This window comes from Ursus arctos, unplaced genomic scaffold, assembly GCF_023065955.2.
Source record: "Ursus arctos isolate Adak ecotype North America unplaced genomic scaffold, UrsArc2.0 scaffold_8, whole genome shotgun sequence".
In the NCBI taxonomy this organism is placed as follows: domain Eukaryota; kingdom Metazoa; phylum Chordata; class Mammalia; order Carnivora; family Ursidae; genus Ursus; species Ursus arctos.
The window spans coordinates 15,779,926-15,805,243 of NW_026623100.1; the positions used below are offsets into that span (position 1 = coordinate 15,779,926).

At 47.5% G+C, this 25,318-nt stretch overlaps 1 protein-coding gene and 1 long non-coding RNA gene across 6 annotated transcripts in view; one reads left to right on the forward strand and one right to left on the reverse strand.

The window, feature by feature from the left end:
- Positions 1–171: 171 nt before the first annotated feature.
- Positions 172–15,415, reverse strand: LOC113246035 (uncharacterized). 4 transcript variants are annotated; one of them, XR_003312861.3, is made up of 5 exons: positions 13,326–13,378; positions 11,160–11,205; positions 9,926–10,030; positions 3,321–3,486; positions 172–3,185 (listed from the first exon to the last, which is right to left on the reverse strand). It is a non-coding gene; the product is annotated as an uncharacterized LOC113246035 (long non-coding RNA). The 4 variants fall into 4 exon arrangements; XR_008958224.1 differs by having other exon boundaries at positions 11,160–12,608; positions 13,326–13,375; XR_008958223.1 differs by lacking the exons at positions 11,160–11,205; positions 13,326–13,378 and adding an exon at positions 14,998–15,415.
- TTC7A (tetratricopeptide repeat domain 7A) overlaps positions 14,675–25,318 on the forward strand; it is a 115,947-nt gene continuing 105,303 nt past the window's right edge. The window contains exons 1-2 of one of the 2 annotated variants that reach the window (XM_026486390.4): positions 14,675–15,151; positions 23,375–23,538. In XM_026486390.4, the coding sequence (XP_026342175.1) occupies positions 14,968–15,151; positions 23,375–23,538 (348 nt within the window). In that variant the 5' untranslated portion in view covers positions 14,675–14,967. Of the gene's footprint in view, positions 15,152–20,929; positions 21,303–23,374; positions 23,539–25,318 lie in introns of those variants that run through there. The other variant, XM_044378210.3, reaches the window with a different exon arrangement.

A 25,318-nucleotide genomic window follows, 5' to 3' on the forward strand; every position in this document is an offset into this window, starting at 1 on the left:
AAAGCCTTGAAAAGGTACACAGCCCTCCAACCTATCAATTTCATTTGTAGTGTGGAGTTGAAAATGTACACAGTACCCCTCGTGTGAAATAAATATAGCCCTTTAATTATCTATGACTGATCTTACTTCCTCCAGAGCACCCATCTTGATAGGAAGTGAGAGGAAACTCAATTTAGTCCATGCAACTAAAACCCAGTTTAATTCAATATACAAACTAACCATTTAGATACTCAGTCTAGCAAGGTAATTGCCCAGGCTCTCATCAATTCTTCTACTTCATCATAGGTTTAGGTACGTAGGGGATGGAAGGGCTTACATATCCTACGACAGTATGGAAAAGGCTCTCTGGAGTTCATATATGGTACAATCCCATTTCCACTATTAAAATAAAAGTGCAAGGGCACCTGGATGGCTCAGTCAGTTAAGCATCTGCCTTCAGCTCAGGTCATGACCCCAGGGTCCTGGGATCAAGCCCTGCATTGGGCTCCCTGCCCAGTGGGGAGTCTGCTTCTCTCTGCCCCTCTTCCTCTGCTCCCCTCCCCACTTGTGCTCTCTCTCTCAAACAAATAAATAGAATCTTTTTAAAAAAATAAAATAAAATCAAAGTGCAAGTATGTCAAAGAAAAAAGTCTGGGAAGGTATAAAGCAGAGTCTTACCCTTGAGTTATCTCTGGGAGGAAAAATTGCACTGGGCTACCACTGTCTTCTACATTTATGTTTTGGCTTGATTTTATAAGAAGCATGCCTTAATTTCATGATCAGAAAAAAACAATAATGATGTTTCATTCTGATAAAAACCGAGTCCAACAGGATGTTAAATGGGGTTTTGATTGAAATGCATCAAAACATCAAAACATCAAAGCATCAAAGCAAGGTGTGAGCAGACCACATGGATTTCAAAGGCAATCTTCAAAATCTGGTTAACGGTGTCTTGGTCCTTGAGCTAGGGAATCCCTCACCCAGAGGGAGGAAATAAGAGAGTTAGAAGAGGGGAGATTCAGGGAGGATTTTGTGAGGAGGACTTCCCTGGGAAAATGTGTGGGGTCACCTGCTCCCTCCCCTCCAGTCTAGTGAGAGAGGCTTCAAGGGGATGGATCACTCCAGCAGCTTGAGTGTGCTGCGGAAGGGCAGTACGTAGACAATAGGGCAGTGCATAGACAATGGCCCAGGACAGGCTGGTTCTGGAAGGCTAAGCAGCCTTGGCTGAGAGAAAAGGGCCTGGGTGAAAACTGCTCAGCCCTCTGGGTAGAGGTCAAATGAGACACAAGTCCTGGGGACCAGCTGAGGAGAAGGCAGAGCCCAACTAAGAGTGGCCAGTGAGGACAAGGGGGCCCCAGCAGTGAAAGGCTGGGTGACAAGTGCCACAGCTAAGGCTGTAGGGAGCAGGGGGCAGGGGGCCCCTGCTAAAGGAGAAGGAACTGAATCAGAGGAACCCAGCAAGGGAGTCTCCCAGGACCTCAGGGAAACCTCCAAGATCAGTTGTAAATATCTGCCAGGGGACCCATGGCCTCTGGGTCCCCAGGTATAGGGCCCACAAAGCCAAAACTATTCCCCTTCCCTCTCCTCCTTTCCCCACTTCAACCTTAAAGGCCAGAAACAGGGGTGTCTGGGTGGCTCAGTTGGTTAAGTATCTGCCTTTGGCTCAGGTCATGATCCCAGGGCCCTAGGATTAAACTCCGCATTGCATAGCATCGGGCTCCCTGCTCTGTGGGGAGCCTGCTTCTCCCTCTCCCTCTGCTGGTGCTCTCTTTCTCCCTCACTCACTCTCCCTCTCTCAAATAAATAAAGTCTTAAAAAAAAAAAAAAGGCAGAAACAGCAGCAAGAGGAGGAAGAAGTGATAAGAAAGAGAAGGAGCTAAACACAACTCCCTCCCATGATGCCCACAGCCCACCTGCCACGGGCCCTAGCTTTGGGGGAGTAAGAGAGAAATCTTATCTTTAAATGAAGATTTAAATATTGATTAGTATGTTGGGCTGGACCCTTGTAATTATTTAATTAAGCCAGCATTTATAACTTAAAGTGACCCCTGGACATTTACCTAAGGGTGCCAAGAAAAATTTATGAAGTTGGCAGGATTTTTATATACAATCTTGGAAAAGACCATCCTAACCGCCATTGGAAGGGATTAAAAGCAGTGGAAGACAAAAACAAAGTGGCTTTGGTGGATACAACCCATAAGTCCTGCATCTTCAGCATACTGGTTGTACTACGCTCCTTTTTTAAAAGCCACTCTGCCTTGAGTTTCTAGATACACTATAGCAGTGCCACCCAGATGTTGGCTAGGAGCCCCTCATTCCTTAGAGGTCTGGGTGTAATGGCATTAGACCCAGCCAATTCCACAGCCTGGAAAAGTTGAGCTTGCCCAGTAACTTGCGCTCATTCTCAGAGACTTACTCGCCTAAGGTCTCCCCATCCTCTTATTTCTGAATCTGTTTTGCTTTCTGCTTTTCCCCCTCATCAGCCTGGATGCAGAAATGAGCATCTCTTAGCATTCCCTCTATAGGAGAATCTCCTCGCACAATGAACAGTTGTGAGTTTTGGAGACTTTCCCGAAGGTTTTCCATCTTGTCAGAGTGGGGCAGTGTCAGGTGGCCAGGGAGCTTGTTTTAGTTAGAGTTCACCACACATAACTGAGTGACTGCTATTATTCAGGCACAGGGTTAAATGCTGGAGATACAGAGTAAGTGATATCCACCATCCTCAAGATACTTAAAGTTTAGATGGGGAGAGAACGTAAGAGAGTATAGCAAGTGCCTGTTAGAGCCCAGGTTGCCATGGGAGCACATGGTGGTGGGGGCATGCGAACAGGTCTGTGGTGAGGATGTGGGAAGTCAAGGAAGACTTCGCTCAGTGATAAAAAGGCAGATTACATAAAGAATCAAACAGAACTTGAATGGAGTTGAACTCCATTGAATCAAATTGAACTAGAGAAATCTAGTCAGAGATATTAAAAACTCAAGAGATGGGTTCAACAGTTTAGATGCATGAAAAGACAGAGTCAATGGATTAGAAAATATGGCAGAGGATGGGGCGCCTGGGTGACTCTCAATTTCTGCTCATGTCACGATCGCAGGATTCTGGGATTGATCCGGCAGCTGGCATCAGGCTCCGTGCTCAGTGGGGAGTCTGCTTGAGGAATCGCTTCCTCTCCTTCTGTCCCTCTTCCTGCTTGCACGCTCTTGCTCTAAAATAAACAAATCAATCTTAAAAAAAAATTAAAAAAGAAAATATGGCAGAGGAAACCTTCTAAAATAGAGACAACATAGAAAATCCAAAAACAAGGGTAAGAGGTACAGAGAATATAGTGAGAGGATCTTACTTTTATCCAGTTGGAGTCCCAGGAGAAGAGAGAATGAGCTGAGACAATATTTGAAGAGATAAAATCATTTTCCACAACTGACGAAGAGAGTTCAGAATCACAAAGCACAACAAATCCCAAGCATAACTAATTATAAGAAATCTATTCTTGGTACATTGAAATAAATCTGCAGAAAACAAAAACAAAAACGAAAAAGAAAAAAATTAAAGACAGGCAGGGGGGGAAAGATTGTTTTCAAAGGTGCAACAGCTAGACAGATAACTGATTTCTCAACAGCAACAGTGGAAACCAGAAAACAGTACAGTACCCTGAAATGCTAAAAGTAAACTGCTAGTCTGAAATTCTACATCCAGCTAAAATCTCCTTCACGTGTAAACACAAGAAGAAATTTTGGGACCAAAAAAAAAAAAAGAGTGGTTTATCCACCAGCAGAAACATTGTTATTAGTTTTCTATTCCTATGTAATAAGTTACTACAAATTTAGCAGCTTACAATAATACCCATTTATTTTCTCTCAGTTCTGTAAATCAGAAGTCCAGGTAAGGACCAATTAGGCTCATTACTCAGAGTCTCACAAGGCCGAAATCAAGGTTTTGGGTAGGGCTGGGGTCTCATCTGAGGCTTGAGGTCCTCTTTCCAAGATCATGTGGTTGAAAGTGAGGTCTAAAAGAAGTCTAAGACTTAAAATTATATAAAGTATATTCTCTGATACAATGAAATTACAACAAGAAAAAAAAAAACAACTTAGAAAACTCCATATTTATTTGGAAATTAAGAAACACTTCTAAATAACACATAGGTCAAATAAAGTATCACAAAGGAAATTAGAAAATATTTTGAACTGAATGTTAAAGTTTTTAATGCATCAATTCCCATGGGATATAGGTGACAAAGGGAAATTTATAGCCTTAAGTGCATATATATTACAAAGTAAAAAGATCAAAAATTCATGAGCTAAGATTCAATCTCAAGAAGTTAGAAAAAGAAGATATGGGATACTATATTATTATTCACAAAGATTTACTAACCCAACTCTGGGCAGCAACATCAGGCTTAGCCCTATTTCTTGCTCTAGTCAATGGAATGTATATGGGACTGTGATGTGTCACATCTAGACAGAAGTTTTAAGATTCAACATCTAGTTCCCCATACTGTCTCTTTTCCCTCTGCCATGATAACTGTCAGTGTTCTAGACAGTGGCTGTTCTACCAGCTCAAGCCCCAGGGTAAAGATAATGCGGAGAAGAAGCCAGCCAACCTGGATGGAACAGGCAGAATGAGAAACTATGCTGTAAAAATCCCTGAGACATTTTTTTCTGGATTGTTTGCTATTGCAACATAACCTAACCTATTCTGACCCTTATAGAAGTCCAAAAGAAGGGGCACCTGCGTGGCACAATTGGTTAAGCATCTGACTCTTGGTTTTGGCTCAGGTCGTGATCTCAGGGTCATGAGATCAAGCCCTACATCGGAGATCTGCACTCAGCATGGAGTCTGCTTAGCATTCTCTCTCCCCTCTCCCTCTGCCCGCTGCCCCCATCACTCTGTCACCCTAATAAATTAATAAATCTAAACAAAAAAAGAAGTACAAAAGAAACCCAAATACAGAAAAACGAATGAAATAATAAGGATAACAGCAATAAAGAAACGGAAAAGAGTGTGCCATAGAGATCAACAAAACCAAAAGGTGGGTCTTTGAAAAGACCCATAAAACTGATAAATCCTTAGAAATTATCAAGAAAATTAAAAAGAGAGAAAAAAAATTAAAAAGAGCGAATGCACAAATAACCAATGCCAGAAATGAAAAAAGCAGGTATCACTATACATTCTATAAACACTAAAAAGATAATAAGAGGATTTTATAAATAATTTATGTTTAAAACACGAGAAGTTAGATGAAATGAACATAGTCCTAGAAAAATACAACTTATTGAAAATTGATCTAGGAAGAAATAGAAATGTCAAGTCCTATAACTTTTAATTAAATTGAATCAGTACTTTAAAAACTTTGAATAGCTAAGGGAAAAATAATGCATACTGTATACAAATGCTTTGGAGAATAGAAAAAAATGGTATACACTCCAATTCATTTATACAGGTAGTTTAACTATGATACCAAAAGCCAACGAAGATAGTTTCAGAAGAGAAAATTTAGCCAAATCTCACTCATGAACATACATACAAAAATCCTAAATAAAATATTGTATCAAGCAACATATAAAAAGGAAAATACATTATAACCAATGTGGCAGACAGTATAATGGCTCCCAGAGATGTTTATATCCTAATCCTCAAAACCTGTGAATATGTCATCTTACATGGCAAAAGGGTCTTTGCAAAGGTAACTGAATTAAGGCCCCTGATATGGGCAGATTATCCTGGATTATCCTGTGAGCCCACTGTCATCACAAGAGTCCTCATAAGAGGGAAGCAGGAGGGTCAGAGTCGGAGAGATGTGCCCATGGAAGTGGAGATTGGAGCCACAGGCTTTGAAGATGGAGGAAGGGACCACCAGCCAAGGAATGCAGCCAGCCTCTAGAAATTGGAAAAGGCAAGGAAACATATTCTCCCCTAAAACCTCCAGAAGAACTACAGCTCTGCCAACACCTTGATTTAGCCCACAAGACCCACTTTGGATTTCTGACCTCAAGAATTGTAAGATATTAAAGGTGTGGTATTTTAGGCTACTGTGTATTTGGGAATTTGTTACAGAAGCAACAGGAAACAGATACAACAATGTTGATCTTATTCTAGAAACACAAGGATGCTTCAACATTGGAAAATCAAAATAGCTCACCAGATAAGTAAATTTGAAGGAGAAAAATCATATGACTGCTCAATAAATAGGAAAAAAATTCATAAAATTCAACTCCGATCATTATTAAAAAAGAAAACAGGGGCGCCTGGGTGGCGCAGTCCTTAAGCGTCTGCCTTCGGCTCAGGGCGTGACCCCAGCGTTCTGGGATCGAGCCCCACATCAGGCTCCTCCACTAGGACCCTGCTTCTTCCTCTCCCGCTCCCCCTGCTTGCGTTCCCTCTCTCACTGGCTGTCTCTGTCAAATAAATAAATAAATAAATAATCTTTAAAAAAAAAAAAAAGAAAGAAAACAAAACAGCTTTACAACAAGCTAGGATTAAAAGCATCTTTCTTAAAAAAAAAAAAAGAATCTTTCTAAATCAGATATCCTTTATCAGAGGTTGCAGAAAAATCATGCTACACATCATTATACTTCAATAGGAAAGGAAAGGAAAGAAAGGAAGAAAGAAAGGGAGAGAGGAAGGGAGGGAAGAGAGAAGTTGGGAGTAAGCAATGAAAGCAATTACCATAAAAGAGCAAAAGTAATTACCAAAGAAAGCAATGGAGTAATTACCATAAAAAGCCAGCAGTTACGTTTAGAAAGAACAGGGTTGTATTTGGGAAGGGATATACTGGGGGCTTCCGGGATGCTGGTAAAACCTTACTTTTTTCTAGGTGGTAGTTAAGAAAAGCGCTTCATAATAATTATGTTTTATGTACTTTCCTTGAATTGTGTTATTTTTCACAACAAAAATGTTTTTAAAAAGGTAGAAAAGAAAGAAAGGGGGCACCTGGTTGGCTCAGTACGTAGAGCAAGCGACTCCTGATTTCAGGGTTGTGAGTTTGAGTCCGAGGTCGAGCACAGAGATTACTATAAAAAAAAAATCTTAATGAAGAAAAGAAGGATTTGAAAAGTATAGAGCAAAGCTACATTTTAAGGCCTAAAACTGCTATCATCATTGAAGGGCAGACACTCAGGTTGCCCTTAGGAGGGGTGGAGCTTAAAATCAGCCCAGCTAACATGAGCTGAAAGGCTCCGAGGCTCTGAGAGCTTCTGGGTTGGCCTGACTTCTCTCTTCTAGGATCGCAGTATCTGGGCAGAGAACCAGCACTGGCAAAGGCTAGGAGAAAGTGTAGGCCCCCACTCTGGGGTGGGTACCATCGTGGCAGTCCTGCAAGAGGACACAGAAGGCACCGAGGGGAAGCAGGAGTTACCTGGGGCCCCAGGGAACAGAAGGGACCCAGGTGATGGGAGAAGTGCACGGAGAAGGTGCTAGTAGTATCTCAATCATGAAATGGAGGAGGGGTGGGGATAGAAAACATCCCAGAGCTCTCATCTCCCAGGCCTGAGAAAACTTTTTAATATTCTAGGGTTTTAAAGTTAACATAACAAATCATTACTGAGTGCCCCCTATGCCAGAGCATAAAGAATTCGTGGTTTTGAAGCTCGCCTTATTATAAGGGCCTTATCCCTCACCTGATGATTCCCTGCAGTTTTTCTGGCAGCTGTTAAAGGGAAAGACTGACCATATACAGCCAGTAGAGTTTTCATGGCAACATTCTAGGAGGGCTGGCTCGGCTGGCCAGTCTCGGGCACTAATCGTTAAGACACGAGACAGCATGGGTCCGAAATGCTATGAGCCAACCAACACCATCATAAGTGAAGTTGATTTCCAAATGTAAGGACTGTGGGCCACGTGACCACAGAAGACAGGGCAGGCTCTGTATCACACACACGGATGATCTGAGTGCATGAAAGCACTGTTAGCTATGAAGAAAAGGTTTAATTATAAGCAAATTCAGGGTTTTCAGGGTTACTGTTGGGAACACAGGGCTCTGGGGGGCCCCCCCGAAGAGCAAATACAAGACTGCGAGAGAAGAGGGGAGTAGAGGCGGGGAGGGGATGTCTCCACCTCTGGAGGGCCTAATTACTCCCCGCACTGTCACGAGTAGAAATCAGTGATTTGATGGGGTAAGGAGACGTGGTAATAATCACACATAATACTTCTCTGCATCAGTACACAGGAAGAATCCAAACCACGTGCACTCAGCTTACTGCTGACGTTGACATGAGTTTTCAAGTATAGGAAACTCTTGCCTAGGACGATTAAAGTTGTAAACAACTACTGTTTTTTGCAGAAATTTCAAGAAGTAACCTTTTTTTTTTAAAGTAATCTCTACACCCAATGTGGGCCTTGAACTCAGGACCCCAAGATCAAGAGTTGCACATTCTACCAGCTGAGCCAACCAGCTGCCCCTCAAGAAGTAACCTTTTCTTTTCTTTTTACGATTTTATTTATTTATTTGAGAGAGAGAGCAGGAGAGAGCAAGCAGGGTGGAGGAGCAGAGGGCAAAGGAGAAGCAGGCTCTATGCTAAGCAAGAGGATCCTGGGATCATGACCTGAGTCAAAGGCAGACCCTTAACCGACTAAGCCACCCAGGTGCCCCAAGAAGTAACCTTTTCAATGAACTTTGCAACTTTTCAATAGACTGCATCTAACCACTGTTAATTCTCTAAGACTCTTGGAAACCGTTGCTTAAAACCCTCACTCAGCTATTGTATCGTGACTCTTGCCCAGTCCTACCCAAGCTCCTCATTGGAAAAGCCGCCTTAAAATAGACCCAACACTTCATAAATATCCCGATGTGGCCCCCCCAGCACAGAAGCTACTATGACTCTACACAGTTGTGTTTTCCCTTCCTGCGATCAGAACACACGCGGCTTTGCTCTCTCACAAAGTTGTTTTGACACTGTTTTCAGGGAGCAGCATTCGATTATGAGGCCTGCTGAGACCTCCTCGCCACTGCGGTCAAGACCCGGACTCAGAAAGGATGCTCCTCTGAGGCCCTCAGGCCCCTCAGGAGTCTTTAGACCACGGCAGTGAGAGATGTAAGTCTTGAGCCCGAGCTCCCGAAATACAGGGTCTATTTGTCTCCAGTAATAAGAAACCCCTTCCAGGAATCCTTGGATTATCTGACCATATTTGAAAATCTTTTCTCCTTGGTTGGTATCTGCCTTATTAGGAACAATACTACTCCTTGTCTATTTCCATCCTGCTCATTTTTGTTGTGCATCTGTAAAAGCCAGTTGACAGTGGCAAGGACCGATATGGGTCCCAATAAGTATGTCCCTAACCTGGCCCAGGGACAAATCTTGTCTTAGGCCACTTACGAGAACTCTCCTCAGACTTGTTTTGAGGTTCAGCGAAGATCTCTCCACACATTCTATCTGCTGGGAAGTATAAATTCGTCGGAGTTGAGGTTGGATAAGGTCTAGTGTGAGGCTGGGGGCCTTAAGCCCACAGAATGCACAAGCAACTCTTGACTGACCATTTCCAGGCTCTCAGGGCTCTGCCTCAGTGCAAACCTCAGTCCATGCCTTCCTCAGGCCAGACTTTTGCTTCTTATGTGTATTCATGCTATACCCAAATATATGCACTGATCTTTCCAAATAGCATCATGTCACCAAGGATAATTTAGAATCACAGTGGCCACCACCAGGAAGTTTTGATATGAACTAAGTTATTTATTTGAGAGATGCCTTAGAATGTAAAGGCAACATAATTCCAAGCACCCATAGCACGAGGAAGCATCCAAAAGAAACTGGATTGCTCTTAATGGATTGCTTGGCCAAAGCAAAAGAAAAATGTGAACAAGTTAAATCTTTTAGATTCCCCCCAAACCACAACTCAAGCCTACTCTCCTCTTCCCCCATGCTATGCTTCTCCATCTCCTGCTACCCCTCTATCTCTTCCCCTGACCCACTCCCCCTCCTTCCTGGCCAGCCAGGTACCCCAAAGCTCACTTACCTCTTTAAAGTAAACCCCCTGCTGAACAGAGAAAACCTCTTATGGTGGATTTTAAGCTCTGATTTCATTGTCAGCTGAAAGCTATCGCCAGAGACTCTGCAGGGCCTAGACAACAAAGAGAAAATATTGCAGAGGAATTTAGAATCATTTGAGGAACTTATAGCCCAGAGCAGCCACATATACTCCAATGCATTCCTATGTGAGTAGGAACTTCAAATGCAAGAAGTTCAATGAAAAAGTCAGAATGGAAACACCCCCCCAATGGTGACTTAAAAAGCTGTCAATTGCACAGGGAAGCAAAGGAGTTTAGAAAAGCTACACAGTTGGTCGGCGTCTTTGGAGGCTATCCTTTGTCTTTCCTGTGAAAATAGATTGTGCTCTGGTTCAGTTTTTCAAGCCAAAAAAGGAGAAGTCTGATGGAGACCTCAGGTGTAGGTTAATACCTATGGACAGCATGCAAGAGTTGATCCTGAAGCAGACCTGACCCTGGCTCGCTCTCTTATCTTTTTGTGAATGGCCTTGAACCAGAAATAGAGGAGCAATAATGTGCAAGCAAAAAGTAGAATGGGAAAGAGCCTCAAGGCCAGACCTCCAAAACCCTGCTGAATATTTTGCAAGAGTTCTAGAACTAAGAAATGAACAATGAAGATATCAATGAAGGTGTTCAGTTTCTCATCCTACTCTTAAACACACAAGGAAACATTTCCCTAAAAATTAAAGGACAACCTTACAAATGTTTTACTTATATGGGCACAAAAATATCAATCTTAAACCTGACCACTAGCACACAACCCTTTCCTTGGAGTCTTCGAGCTACTCCAGTCACACATTCATCCTCAAGCTGCCTCCCCAGGCCCCAGCCCATAACCATCGGCCTCAAACCTTTAACCAACGAACACCACACTCATTAGCTTAATAGCAAGGGATTTACTGTGTGAATGGAACTGCCATATTAAATGCTTTCCCTGATGGTCCTTTCCTTCCGGTTTGGTCCCAGAGTGCTTCCTTATTCGTAAGATCTGGCTCATTCAAATAATGATCTACGAGTACTTCTGTGTGTAAATCAAGCAGATTGAAAATCTTTTATGGGCAAAAATTCTACAGAGACTCTACTGGAGCTAAACCCATCAAAGTTCAAGCTCTACCCAAACCTGCAGATAGCCTCTAAAACAAGGCGATATAAGAAGGAATAAAACTAATACTCAAAAGCCTTAAAGAGAAAGGAGTCTCATACCTTGTCCCAGTCTTTGTGACACTCCTATCCTCTCAGTCGAAAAACCCTGTGGGCAGGAATATAGACTCGTTTAGGACTGCAGGACTACGAATTAGTCACTCACTGCTTCCATTTAAGATCAAACTCAAATACTATTCTATCTTCAAGGCCTACACAGATTACGTGTTTTCCAGTTGTAGATCTATGCGGTGCTTTCTTTGGTGTCTATTTATTTTATTTTAAGGATTTTAAGTAATCTCTACACTCAACATGGGGCTCACACTCACAACCCCAAGATCAAGAGTCGCATGCTCCACTGACTAAGCCAGGTGCCCCTCTTTGGTGTCTCTTTAAATTAAAAGTTAATACTTGTCTTCTCGAGGGGAAATCAACAATAGTACCTGGACCAGTATGCCTCAGTTTACTGAGGTGCCCTCCTACATTTCACAAGTCCTCAACCAGAACCTCAAGCGCCTTACATTGCCCTGTAATTCTATTCTTACTCAGTAGTTGGACAATCTTTTGTTGTGTTCAAAGATGAGGTGAGCTGCGACGCTGATTCATCTACTGCTTACTCTCTTAGCTCAGAGAGGGCATTAAGGGTTCCATAGAAGAGTTGGCAATTTGTCAAGGAAGTACCCTACCCAAGACAAGGCATCCCATGGAGGAAAATCCCTTGCTCCAGACAACGAGCTGTGCAAAGGGTTTCTGGCCAATAACTAAGACAATTATGAGGATCCTTGGGCCACTGCAGGCAGAACATTCCCAACTTCTCTGAAATCTGCATGCCATTAATTCGACCTACCCAAGTCCTTGCTAACCACACCTTTTCCCTGGGAACATGAACAGGAAGAGTCGTTTTCTGAATTCAGATTAGCTCTTTAGTACCCTCCCATTCTGGGCCTAACCAAATACCATAGACTTCCATCTAAAAGTACCTTCTTAACTTCATGAGAATCGAGACTAATAGCTTACTACAGCTTCACTTGTGGTCCAGCGACAGCTGTGGTTCACTTGTGGTTCAGGGGTAGCCAGCTAAACTAGTGGAGTCTTCTGTCTGCTTGGCTGGTCCCTCATTCGGAACCATCTTTGTTGCTTCCTAAAATTACACCTTTCTTAGCAGGTCAATTTACCTCCCATGAACTCCAATACTTTCTCTGAGGTGCTAAGACTGTCAGGCAGTGCCCTCCCTCACTCTGGTAAGTAATCAACCCCGCTTCTGATCAGCAAGTTATTTTAGCAGCATTTTCCGGCCAGCAAATGACGACAATCTTTATCAGAATTTGTCCTAAACTCTCATCTGAGAAATTTCAGATTATTTAAAAATAAAAACCACCACCACACTTTCTACACGCCTTTTATTTTGGCAAATATTACTAATACAAACATGGCTGCTCTTTGCTCTTGTTCCTACATTCTCTTAATCCCCTGAAAAATGCTGGTCACTAGCAGGCCCGGGGCTTATCTCTGCTGGAAAAGAACCACAAAGGGATCAGGAGTGTGGCTGCAGTATTGAGGACCAGCTCATTATAAGTTCTAACCACTATATCGCATTCCTCTCTCCGATGCCCCATACCCACACAAATCTTGGAGTCCTGCAACCCGGGGGCAGGGTTGGCAGGGAGAAAAAAGGGAGGAGGGGAGGTTTCCTTATTTCTAGCAGGGCTGCCCCCCCCCCCCCAACTCCGTTGTCCCCTGCCTGCCCCAGGGCTGACTCTGGGGCATGTCAGCCCCGGGGAAGGTCACAGGGTATTCTCAGGGAACCCTCATCCAAAGGACATGCATGCACAGCTCTCTCCAACTGAAAGCTGCTTCTGGTGACCAGCAAGGGCAGCCAAAGGCTAACCAAATGCCACTTAGAGGAGGTGACAGGAATAGGCGCTGTGTTTGTGTAAATGGAGTAAACCGGCCCTAAATTCCAACTGCCAGAGTTGTCCCTATTTTCCTTCCTCTATTTCCTGGCCCCTGGGAGTTCAGAATTGACCCCAGGTGCTCAGCTCAGCAGCAAAAATCAGGAAACGCTGTCCCCCAGCAAGGAATGAAGCTGCATTTGGAATCTGGATTGGAGGGTATCCACCAGGGCTTTGTGGGGGTGGGGAGCAGAAAACTGGCCCTCAACAGATAATCCCAGGTAGCAAAGGGCCCGGGGAACTAATCACCGGTAGCCTGGCTCTGCTTGACACACACCTTACCACAGTTGCAGCTGTCCAGAAGCGCGAAGCGGCGGAGTCTCCTGACACCGAGAGTGGCCAAGCTTCCTCCCACGGTCATGTGTCAGACAGCGGCGAAGCCCTGCACCTTGAGGAGGAAGGTGGACACCTAACTCTTCGGAGTCTATACTAAAAAGCTTGCCCTGACCTTTCCGTTGGAGTCTTGGGTCTGCGCTGTGCACTCTGTCACATACAGGGGAGTTTTTTGGTCTCGCTGTGATTTCTTGCATGATAGCCTCAATCCCCACACTGGACTGCAAGCCGCCCCCGAGGCGGGGCCACCCTAACCAGTCCCTTCTCCTTCAGGCCACCCTGTAATTCCTTGAACTTCTTTGTACCCCACAGCGCCAGGCTAAGCCCTGCCGTGTGAGTTTTTTTTTTTTTTTTAAAGATTTTATTTATTTATTTGACAGAGATAGAGACAGCCAGCGAGAGAGGGAACACAAGCAGGGGGAGTGGGAGAGGAAGAAGCAGGCTCATAGTGGAAGAGCCTGATGTGGGGCTCGATCCGGTAACGCCGGGATCACGCCCTGAGCCGAAGGCAGACGCTTAACCGCTGTGCCACCCAGGCGCCCCTGCCGTGTGAGTTTTGATCACAGTCTTCAGACACCAGAATTAAGAAAGAAATACCAAGTTGGAAAACAGCTTAACACGGTTAAGAACTCCAGGGTAACGGGAGTCCAAAGAGGGCAGGCCAGCCAGGTCGTGCGGGCAAGTCAGGCTGGAAAGAGGAACTCCGCTGTTAAAAAAGAAAATGAAAAGTCTCTCGGAGTGCAGGCGCCCGGAGCGTCGAGGGGCTCCGAACCGGCCTGTTCCGCACCGCCCCGATCCCCCGCCCCCGGCCCGAGCACACCGGGGGTGGCGCGCACTGCCGCGCGTCCCAGCAGCGCCGGCTCCCGGGGAGGCTCACTCTCGCAGGCAGGGGCGACGCGCCGGCCGGCCTCTCCCCGGATTTGTGACGTGCCGGGGGCAGCGCTGGTGACGAGGCCACCACACAAACCGGGGCGTCGGGGCCGGGGGTCCCCAGGCCAAGAGCCCCGATGGGATGGGGAGGGGGCGGGGAGCGAGGCGCCCCCGGGTGCGGGGGCCCCGCGCAGCATTAAAGTGAGCGCCGAGTCTGCTGCGGCGGCGGTGGGGGCCTGGCGCTGGCGGCGGGGCGGCCGCGAGCGCTCATCGCGCGCCTGGCTGCTGTGGCCGCGCTGGCCGCCCGCGCTCCCGGCTCGCCGAGGCCGCGCCACGCCCCCGCGGAGGTGGAGCCGCGGCCAGGGGCGGGTCCGCAGCTGGCGGCGCCCGGGCCCGGGGCGGGGGCTCTGGCAGCAGCTGCAGCAGCGGCGGCGGCGGCAGCGCCAGGAGCTGCTGCAGCAGAGGCGGAGGCTGCTCCTGGACGCGTCTGGGCCGCGCAGCCGGAGCCCCAGCCCGGAGGCGCCGGGCGGTGCGCTGGGTGCTGCTGCTGTTGCCGCCGCCCGCCCGCCGCCGACAGGGCCCCCGCTGCCGCCGGGGCCCCGGCCGCCTCCCGCGCCCCCTCCGCCCCCGCCCGCGTGTGCGCCCCAGCCGGGACGCCGCCCCCGGCCGGGTCTCCACTTCTCGGCCGCACCTCCCATGACAGCGCCCGCGCGAAGATGGCTGCGAAGGGCGCGCACGGCGCCCACCTGAAGATGGAGAGCGAGCTGGAGCGCTGCCGCGCCGAGGGCCACTGGGACCGCATGCCCGAGCTGGTCCGGCAGCTGCAGACGCTGGTCGTGCCCGGCGGCGGAGGCAACCGGCGAACCAGCCCGAGCGCCGTGTTCACCTCTCTGGACACCGGTGAGTGAAGGAAGGGGATGGCTCCCGAGCACCCGGCGCGCAAAACGCGCCGCCTCCTCCAGGAAGCGGGCCCCGACTGCCCCCGGGCCGGCGACGGCCGCCTTCGGTATTACCCTTCCTGTAGTGCTGGTTTTAGGAGCAACCAAGGTAATTAGGAAGGTTCTTATGCCCCAGGAAGAAAACCACATGCAGGTTTGGGCGCTTTGGGGGAGAGAGAGAAACTGCCCTTGCTCCCTGCCCTTTGGGATCATGTGGGCAACTCCATCTACTGTGAAATGGTGGTATCGGCACGATCAGCTCAGGGCAAGGGCTGGACTCAGGCGCCGCCCCTCCACCCTGCGCCCGGTCCCTAAACTCCACCAGGTGAAGGCTATCTTTCTTTCCTTGCTCCCCTCCTTTCCCCAGTTGACAACGGTGCTCTGTCCCCAGCACACAGGGTTGCGTTGGCGAGCGCCAGGGTGGGGTGGTGAAGTGGAAAAGAGGCCTGGTAAGCCTCAGTTTCCTCATCTGTGGTCGAACTCGGGACCCATCTAGCCCTGGCATTCGGTGGCTTTGGCAGTAGGGCTGGTTTGGCCGGGCTGGGCTCTTAGGCTGGGGCGGGAAAGCACCCTGATGTGGCAGTCGGGGGAACACCCCGCCCCAGGCTCCAGCCTCAAATCCTGTTCCTGGTGCCCTCAGCTCAGCCTGGAGAGCCCTCCCCAAGCCGTCTCTGTGCCCCACCACTTTAGAGCCTTGTGGAAGGAGGCAAGAGTCAATGAACGCAGATATGAAGAGGTTTAAAGACTGCCCTGCCTGTGGAATAATAATAGTAGTAGTAGTAGCCATAGCTTACACTTACCCAGCACTCCCTGTGTGCCAGGCACTGTCCTACTAAGCACTCCGGTCAGTTAATTCCTCCCAGCAGCCCCATGAAGCAGGCACTCGTTTGCCCCACTTGCAGATAATGGAAGCAGAGGCCCTGAGAAGTTAAATAACTTGATCATCCAGTCAGTAAGTGGTAGAAGCAGGATTTGAATGCAGGGTTCTGAGTATATGCTTTTAACCACTGACACTGTTACCTCTTAATGATGTGCAGCACAAAACCCCAGCCTGAGGAGTTGCCAAAAGGGATGGGGCGGGGGGGGGGGGGGGGGCAGAGAGGTCACCAAAGGGCAATCATGTGGCAGGTTGTGGAGCTCAGAGGAAAAGGAGTTTTTGAGAAGCAGCAGAATGTGTACTGGCCTCAGGCTGGTATTGGGAAGGTCAAAGCGTATTTGCCCAATGAGGGGGAAGGATAGAAGGACACTGAGGGGGCTAGGTGACAGAGACAGATGGACAGTCGGGTTGAGGCTTTGAGATTGGTCTGAGCATGGCAGTGAGGGAGAGTGACCAGAGCAGAAAGCGGGTGAGCCCTCCTCTTCCAGGGCAGAATAGAGAAATTGCAGGTGCTCCTCTGTCCCCCGTGTGGGGGGATGTAGTGGGGTGGGAATGGAAAGGGACCCACAAAAAGAGCCCTGGGGCCTGGGTGAGTTATGGGAATCTGAGTAAGGTTGGCCCCACAGAGAAACATGCTGGGCCAAGACAGGAGCCTGACCTCCTCAAGTTCATATGGGTCTGTATTTCCTAAACTGTTTTTTAGGGGTCTCAAGGAAATTACATAGTTAATTGGTATCCCACGAAGAAAGAGCTTAGGGAGCCCAAAAAGTAAAGAAACTGGACCTAATAGATTCAGGGGTGTTAAAAATTTTTTTAACTGCAGGACTTTTCAGAGCCTTTATTTTTATTTATTTTTAAGATTTTATTTATTTATCTGAGAGAGAGAGGGTGAGCAAGAGAGAGCGCAAGCGGGAGAAGGGGCAGAGGGAGAGGGAGAAGCAGACTCCCTGCCGAGCAGGGAGCCTGATGTGGGGATCCATCCCAGGTCCCTGGAATCACAACCCAAACTGAAGGCAGATGCTTAACCAACTGAGCCACCCAGGCGCCTCTTCAGAGCCTTTAATATGTTCAATTGCCTATGATGTACAAGCCAAGGTTGGAGTATAAATAGCATATTTCTCAAACTTGCCTTGACCATATTCTATGAAGCATTATTGGGAAACACCAATATGGCATAGTTTATAAATGATGTGGTATGGTTATAAAGTGCTTTCCCTATTTTTTTTTTTTTATTTTTATAAACAACCTTGTGGGGAGAGCAGGAGTAGTTGTCTCCATTTTAGACATCGGGACACCAAGGCCCAAAGAGGTCACATAACGTGTATGTGACAGAGCCTGTGTGCAAGCCTCAGTCCTGCCACCAAGTCTCCCTACTAGTGAAGGTGGGGGTGGGGCACAAAACCCCTGGCTTGGCTTCACTGTGGGGACTGCCTGGCACAAAGAGGGAGACTGAGGGGGGTAGTGGGGTCTCTTCTGCCCACTTTTGGGCTTGGTTGTGCAGATGATTTTTCTCCCACTGTTAAATCTGGATACGCTATCCCAACACACACACGGGCACACACACAGACGCACAGGAGAAAGGAAAACAAATGGCTCCCAAACCTATGTGTAGAGCATTTTCTTGGATTGTCTGCTATTTTGATTCTCTCCTCGGGGTTCCTTGATCACTCGAGGGACTGAGGGCCTGTTTGGAGCAGTAGAGTGCTGACCCCCTTCAACCCAGGAGGGACGTTCTTATTGTACCACTTGGTCTATTAGACTCTTTTAAAGTCAGTGACCAGAAGCTTCAACAGTTACATATTTGGGGAGAGGAGAGGGAACGTATTGAGGGAGGAGCCAAACCCCAGTTGAACCCCATTTTACAAACTGAGGCCCTGAGCCCTGCTATATCTGCAGGATTTCCTACAGAGACGAAAAACCACGCCCAGACCATCTATTTCAGTCCAGGGGGCAGAAGGGGAGGGCCCACTGGGGGGTCCTCTCTGGAGTCTGGTGGGAATGAAGGGTCAGGAGGTGCTCAGGCAGAGGGGCCCCTCCCCCCTCTAATCTGGGGAGGCTGCTCCCCACCACCTGCCTGTGGGGAAGGTGGTTGCCACCGTTAGAACATTTTCTTTCAAACACATCCGGTTTAGATTTGGTCAGGATGGAGCAGGGGAACCCCAGAGTGTGGCTGGCTGTGATGGAGTTGGTTCATGTAAAAACAAAGGACTCTTCCAAGTGGTTAAAGAAAAAGAAATGAATATTATGAAAAATTTCCAAAACCTCAGAAAAGCAGGACAATGACTCCCATGTACCCATTAACCAGCGTCAGTGATTATGAACTCAAGAATGATCTTGTTTGAGCTACACCCCAACCTGCCCCCCCGCACTGAATACCGTAGTAAGTACTTATTAATAAGAACTCTTTTTTTCTTTCAGTTGTGAAGAGATTTATTTACAGTGGTGTATAAGCACATACGTAAAGAAGTGGCGACCATCGGGAGCCAGTGTAAAACAAAAAGTCATTTTCTTAATTAAGATCAGAGGTCTGTTACAGTAAAGGAATTCTAAAGAGAAATTAGGATTTCAGTAAGTCAGAATGTCATGGACAAGATAGGATGATGGTTTAGATAGTGGGTTGAACTTTCTTTTTCTCTTCCTTTTCTTTTCTTTTCTTTTTTCTTTTCTTTTTTTTTTTTTTTTTTTTTTGCAGTTTTCTATCTGTATGTAATCAATTGTATGATCCTTTCTTTTTGGACCAAATAAGAGCTCTTTTGAAAAAGGGCGCCTGGGTGGCACAGCGGTTAAGCATCTGCCTTCGGCTCAGGGCGTGATCCCGGCATTATGGGATCGAGCCCCACATCAGGCTCCTCCACTAGGAGCCTGCTTCTTCCTCTCCCACTCCCCCTGCTTGTGTTCCCTCTCTCGCTGGCTATCTCTATCTCTGTTGAATAAATAAATAAAATCTTTAAAAAAAAAAAAAAAAAGAAAAAACAAAACCACCGTACCATTATCACACACACCCTCCCTCCAAATCTAATGATTTAATTCTACAGTTCGTTTGCTGCAATTGGGATCCTACACATTGCATTTGCGTCGTAGTTGGGGTGTCTCTTTTCTCCCCCAGTATTTTTTTTATGAGGATTTCAAACATTCAGCAAAATTAAGCTGTCCTGACTTTATCACATGTCTGCCCCCCATCTATCTATCCATTCATCTAGAGTCTCTTACTCTGTAGTCACCCCCATCTTTTTTTTTTTTTTTTTTTTTTAACTAAATGAGTTTTTTTTTCCTGAACTGGAGATTGTTCTGAGCGTTTCTTCAGTTGGAGTTAGAGGGGGTGTGTTTGAGGCAGGTGGCCTCTCACTAGTTTTGGCCTCTTCCTCCTCTCACTGTGGTTAGAAGTTCCCAGCCCTGTGTGGTCCTGTGTGGTAAGCAGCTGCAGAGACCACTGTGTCCCCATTTGACTTCGTGGGGAAGGGCGTACCTGGCTGGACCCAGGTTTCTGACTGCGGATTGGTAGGCTGTGGAGAGGGGGCACCACCCTGCAAATGTGGTTTCTGGGGAAGGGGCAGGTATCTTTGAAGTGGTCCCTGTGACCTGGCACCCTGAGAGCAGATGGAAAGCTAGCTGCCAGAGGCGTTCAAAACCAGGTGGGTGGGGAGTCTGAGGGACCATTCAGCAGGGACCTCCTCTGGGCCTCTGCCCAGGGCAGGGGGCTGGGCTGTGCTTCCCAGATCCGCACTTAGGCTCCCAGAATCTGTTTCACTGTCAGGAAGGTCTTCCTAATGCCTCTGGGAGGGGAGAAGCTGGAACACTTTATCCAAATCGGGATAGGGAGTAGGTTTCAGACAAGATGATAAAAAGCCATGTTTTACCTTCTGAGAAGGAAGAATGGGAAAGCCTCGAATCCACCTGGATTCTTATTGAACAACTGGAAATCTAGAACTTTTAATTCTAACATTTTCTTCGGTCCCATAGATTGGCCAGTTGGGAATGGTGGGATGGCCAGAGTAAGGGGAAGGAAGGCAGAATGGAGAGGCAAGAGATGTGGGCAAGGATGAAAACAAAGTCAGTTCAGTTCCCAACACCTACCGAATGTCTACTAAACCAAACACAGACACAGACACAGCCGCAAAAAGGCTTGAGAAGGACCGGAAGTGTTAGTTGGCAGAACAGTCTGAAACTCGTGGGTATGTGACAGTAGGAACAATTCTTATCCCTGCCCTTGGAATTGCTATTGGAAGTCCTATTTGGAAGTCCTATTACTTGGAATTACTATTATCTTTGATCGTACTGTTTACAGCCCTTAGGCTTCTTTATTTCTTTATTTTTTTTAAAGATTTTTTATTTATTTATTCGACAGAGAGACAACCAGTGAGAGAGGGAACACAAGCAGGGGGAGTGGGAGAGGAAGAAGCAGGCTCATAGCGGAGGAGCCTGATGTGGGGCTCGATCCCAGAACGCCGGGATCATGCCCTGAGCCGAAGGCAGATGCTTAACCTCTGTGCCACCCAGGCGCCCCTAGGCTTCTTTATTTCTACACTACCCGAGGCTCTACTCCGCATGGGACGCAGGGGAAACAGCTTGTGTCGTGGAATGTGGTATTATGTTGTTGTTGTGGGCTGGGACCATAGAAATATTGCCTATCTTTATTATCGTCTATAAAATGGGAGTAATATCTACCTTTTAGGGCCGTGCAGCTTAAAGGATACTGTATAATGAAGTACTCGGCACTCAGGGGGCCCTCAGCAAATCTTGATCCCTCTTTTGCCGTAAAAGGGACTCTTAGGGTTCAGGGCAGTGCCTCTCAAGCCATCCGTGGTGAGGGATTACTTTCATGTTTTGGTTTTTTTTTTTTAAATTCCCGATGTGTTGTGCTCTGATACTTTCATAAGATACACAAACCGCTGCCTCTCGTTTTTTTTCATTTTCAAGTCAACAGATTCAAAATTATTTTGTCACATTCTTATCAATGTCCCTGAACGTGCACTCTGAACTGAACTCGTCTCCTCCGTGGGATTGGGTGCCAGACCTGGACCCACCCCAGTCCGCCCACCGCACTTTGAGCAGCACGTGTTCAGAGGACACGCCCATTCTGTTGAGGAGAGGTGGGTTCCCTGGGGAGTATTTCCCAGAAAATGCATTCTGGGTTGCTGGGAAGGAAGCTGGTTTCTCGGGGCATGAAAGGAACGACAGAGCCAGCTCCTGCTGTGGGGAGCTCGGGCAGGTAGTTGGCCCGAGGAGGCAGGGCCTGGTGAGTGAGGAACCAGCCCGGGAGGGACTGTGGAGGGGGGGCCTCAGTTCCCTCGGAAGGAGCAGCTTCCCAGCTCGACCTCTGGTTGAGCAGGTGCAAGCCAGGTTGGAGAGGAGAGCCGCTTGCCCTGCGGCCCACAGCTCCGGAGCGCTGCTCTGGCTCCCCACGGCTCAGCAGCCCAGCCCTCCTCCTAGCTGACACTGGGAAATGGAGAAGATGGCTTTTCACTCTTGAGTTGACTTGGGTTTTATTTTTGACTAGATAATATATTCACATGGCTCAACCTTCCAAAGGGACCGAAAAGTAAAGAGTGAAAAGCCACCTTCCCCGTAAGCCAGAAAGGCCATCGGATATGTATGTGTCCTGTCACGTGTTTGTACATAAACACACGTTTGTGGCCACTGTGTGCACTCTGCTTTCCTGCTGATTTGTCTTGTAATTCATCCTTTAACAGCAGAGACAGAGCTGCTCGTTTCTTGCTAGGGCAGCGTGGGGTCCCTTCTCGTGGAAGAACTGTGCTTTATTTAATCTCCTCCAGTTGATGGACATGAAAGTTGTCTCTAATTTTCTGCTATTCTAACTAACGCTGCAGGAGCGACCTTCTGTATCAGTCGTTTTATACACGTGTCAAGCCCCCTATAGCGGTGGGGTGGCAGAGTCGATGGGGTGCACAGAAGAATTTTGATATACGTCATCAAATCGCCCTTTCTGGAGATCCCACCAACTTCTCCACCAGCGTTGGATGATGGCTTGGACAAAGTACTTTTTTGGCCATTTCCTCCAAATGTTAATTTTCAAAATCATGAGGGAGACAGCAAAGGTTCACTAACAAGCTGTGGCGTCCTCAGAGGGTAAACCTCCAGGGACTCTTCTCTGGGATCTGGGCTTTCAGGCTCTTCTCTTTGGGGAATCTCCTCTCTGGGGAGACACTCTTCAGAGGCCCGCAATTGGGGATCTGTGGCTTTGAGTCGTGAGCAAAGCTGCAGTGGTCCTGAGAGTCAGGAGTGAGTGGCATTCCTGGGTGGGTCTAAGAATGCCATCCTGGCAACTGGAAAGAGCGCTGTGAAGGCTGGGGACCAGGCCGACCTTCCTGGAGGCATTTTGGGTTGGCACGTGACTCCCTGAGCCTCTTGGCTTCCTCACCCAGGCGTGGAGAGGATTCACTTGGCAGCTGTTTGTTGGGCGCTTCTGTTGAGTGGTGGGCCTGGTCCTCACCCTGGTTGCAGGAGAGGGGCAGCGAACCGGTCACACTGAGCACAGCCACCCCACTGGGGTCGTGAAACCACACTTGACCTCAGAGCCTACGCACTGAGCCCTGGGGATCCCACCCATGCCCCGGTCGCCTCTGCTGTAGGTAGCAGGAATGTGGTGGTCACAAGCCTGGAGTTTTCAGTGCTGTGTGGGGAGGCAGCAATAGAACCAAACAGTACAGATTCCCCTGCCAGGCGGTGAGGTCTGGAGATAGGCTGACATAGGTGAGAAAACTCCAGAAAGGGCCAGGACTAGACATGTCCAAGGATTTGCCCTGCTACACTACTAGTACGTCTGCTTCCCGCCTTAACTCTTTGCTTTCGTTGCTAGGTTATCCCTGGTTATGTTAAAATACCGTAAAAATGGAGAAAACTGACTACGGTTACACGGAAATTAGGAGCTCATGAAAATGCATTAAGCCGCCTCCTATATTTTTCCTCTTGGGTTGTTTTGGGGGGGGGAATTCCTTCTTGGTCTAAGAACTTATTACCCACAATGGGGCATGGGTGTGACTTTGTCCCTCATTTTAAATTCTGAAATTCTGGGAATTTGTCCCAAGTCTTGGGAACTTTGCCTCCCCAGCCACTAAACTACAGAAAATAAACCCAAAGGGGCAATTTGTACGGTGAGCATGATAGAATGCCTGTGTTTTTTCTCTCAAGGCTGTTTAACTTTATGAAAACTGGGTCTTTATTTCTTTTCTCAGATTGGGGCTGCTCTGGGGCAGGGGCTGGGGTGGCGGGGCGGCTAGGTGGCTACAGGGACATGGGCTGGTTTCAGGGGATGTACCATGTTGAGGGGATCCCTGCCCTGTTTTTCAGATGACTTTGGGAAATTGCTCCTGGCCGAGGCCCTCCTGGAGCAGTGTTTGAAGGAGAACCACGCCAAGATAAAAGACTCCCTCCCTTTGCCCGAGAAGAATGAGCCGAAGATGAATGAAGCCAGAAACCATCTGAGTAGTATCCTTAACCACGGGAGGCTGTCTGTGAGTCCTCGGCGCCCTCCTCTCCTCTCTCTCCTGCCTCCCATCTGCTGTCAGGCAGGGTCCCTGGGTCATCTGGTCATGTGAGCAGCAAGTCTCCCTTAGGGGTTGGCTTTGCGCTGTTCAGTACGGTAGCCACCAGCCGCATGTGGTTCTCGAGCACTTGAAATGGAGCCCGACCAACCTGAGATGGGCTGTAAGTGTAAAGCATACGCTGGAATCCGAAGACTTCGCACAAAATGAAGAACGTTAAAGATGATTAATTCTTTATATTGGTTACGCATTCACACGATAATATTTTGGATAGACTGGGTTAAATAATATATCTTATTAACATTAATCTATTTTGGCCTTTTTTATTGTATTTTTAAGAAATATTTCTTTTATTTCTTTAAAGATTCTATTTATTAGAGAGAGAGAGAGAGAGCATGAGCTGAGGGGAGGGCAGAGGCAGAGGAAGAAGTAGACTCCTTGTTGAGCAGGGAGCCCGACGCGGGGCTCGATCCCAGAACCCTGAGATCATGACCTGAGCTGAAGGCAAACGTTTGACCAACTGAGCCACCCAGGCGCCCTATTTTTGCCTTTTTTAATGTGACTAGAAAATTTTACTAGAAAAATTTAAATTATACGTGTGGTTTAAGTTCTAGTTCTATGTGCCTGGTCCTTTGGGCTCTTTGGGGGTGCCAGCGAAATAAGACCTCAGTGAGCCTGTGATCTAGTTGGAAACGGGCCAACATGTGAAGTTGGCTAGCAACAAAAGAGCTCAATAACAGGGTAAGCCGGTTTAAGTCTGTGCATTTATTGAGCACCTGCTGTATAAAAGGCACGGAGGGGAGGTATGGAGAGAAGTATAGTCAGTTTTCTCTAGACCTTTGCTGCTTCAGGCATGGTCCACCCACCTGTACTATGGGTGTCATCTGGGGAATGCAAAATCTGAATTAGAATCTTCGTGTTAGCAAGCTCTCCCGGTGATTCCCGTGCACATTAAAGACTGATCTGGATTACAGTGTATCCCGAGCAATGACAGGGGTATGGGTATGTCATTAGAGACCCAGAGAGGACGTGATTTTATCAAGAGATGTTCCAAAGCAATAGATTTACTGACTTCAGCATTTATGGTGGGGCGCCTGGGTGGCTCAGTCAGTTAAGCATCTCCCTTCAGCTCAGGTCATGATCCCAGGGTCCTAGGATTGAGTCCTGCGTTGGGCTCCTTGCTCAGTGGGGACCCTGCTTCTCCCGCTGCCTCTGCCTGCCACACCCCCTGCTTGTGCTCGCTGTCTCTCTCTCTCTCTGTCTCTCTGACAAGTAAATAAATAAGATATTTAAAGGAAAAAGAAAAAGCATTTATGATGACGGAGTTCACAAGGCATTGTACTCTGAGGGCGCTAAAGAGGAATCCAGCATGGACCCTGCCCTCAGGGAGGTTGCAGGTTTACTGGGCAAGTAAGTCCTCCTGGCAAATTATCCTAGGTGGACTGTGACACATGCCACAGGAGTAGTGTACATGAGGAGGCAAGTTCAAGGGGGATACTGCCTGGGGTGAGGTGGGGAGTCAACCCAGGGTGATGGTAGTACTAGAATTGGACTCTTTGCCGGCGGTGGGGGTGGCTAGACCTTGCAGGTGGGGAGAGGTGTTGACATATAGAGATAGGATATGGCATTCCAAGAAGGAAACAGTGTATCATTTAATGGTTCCTCTTTAAGATTTTCATTTAAGTAGTCAGTCAGCAGAAGCGAAAGGGAATGGTGAGAAATTAGGTTATAGAGGTACTTTGCGGCCAGT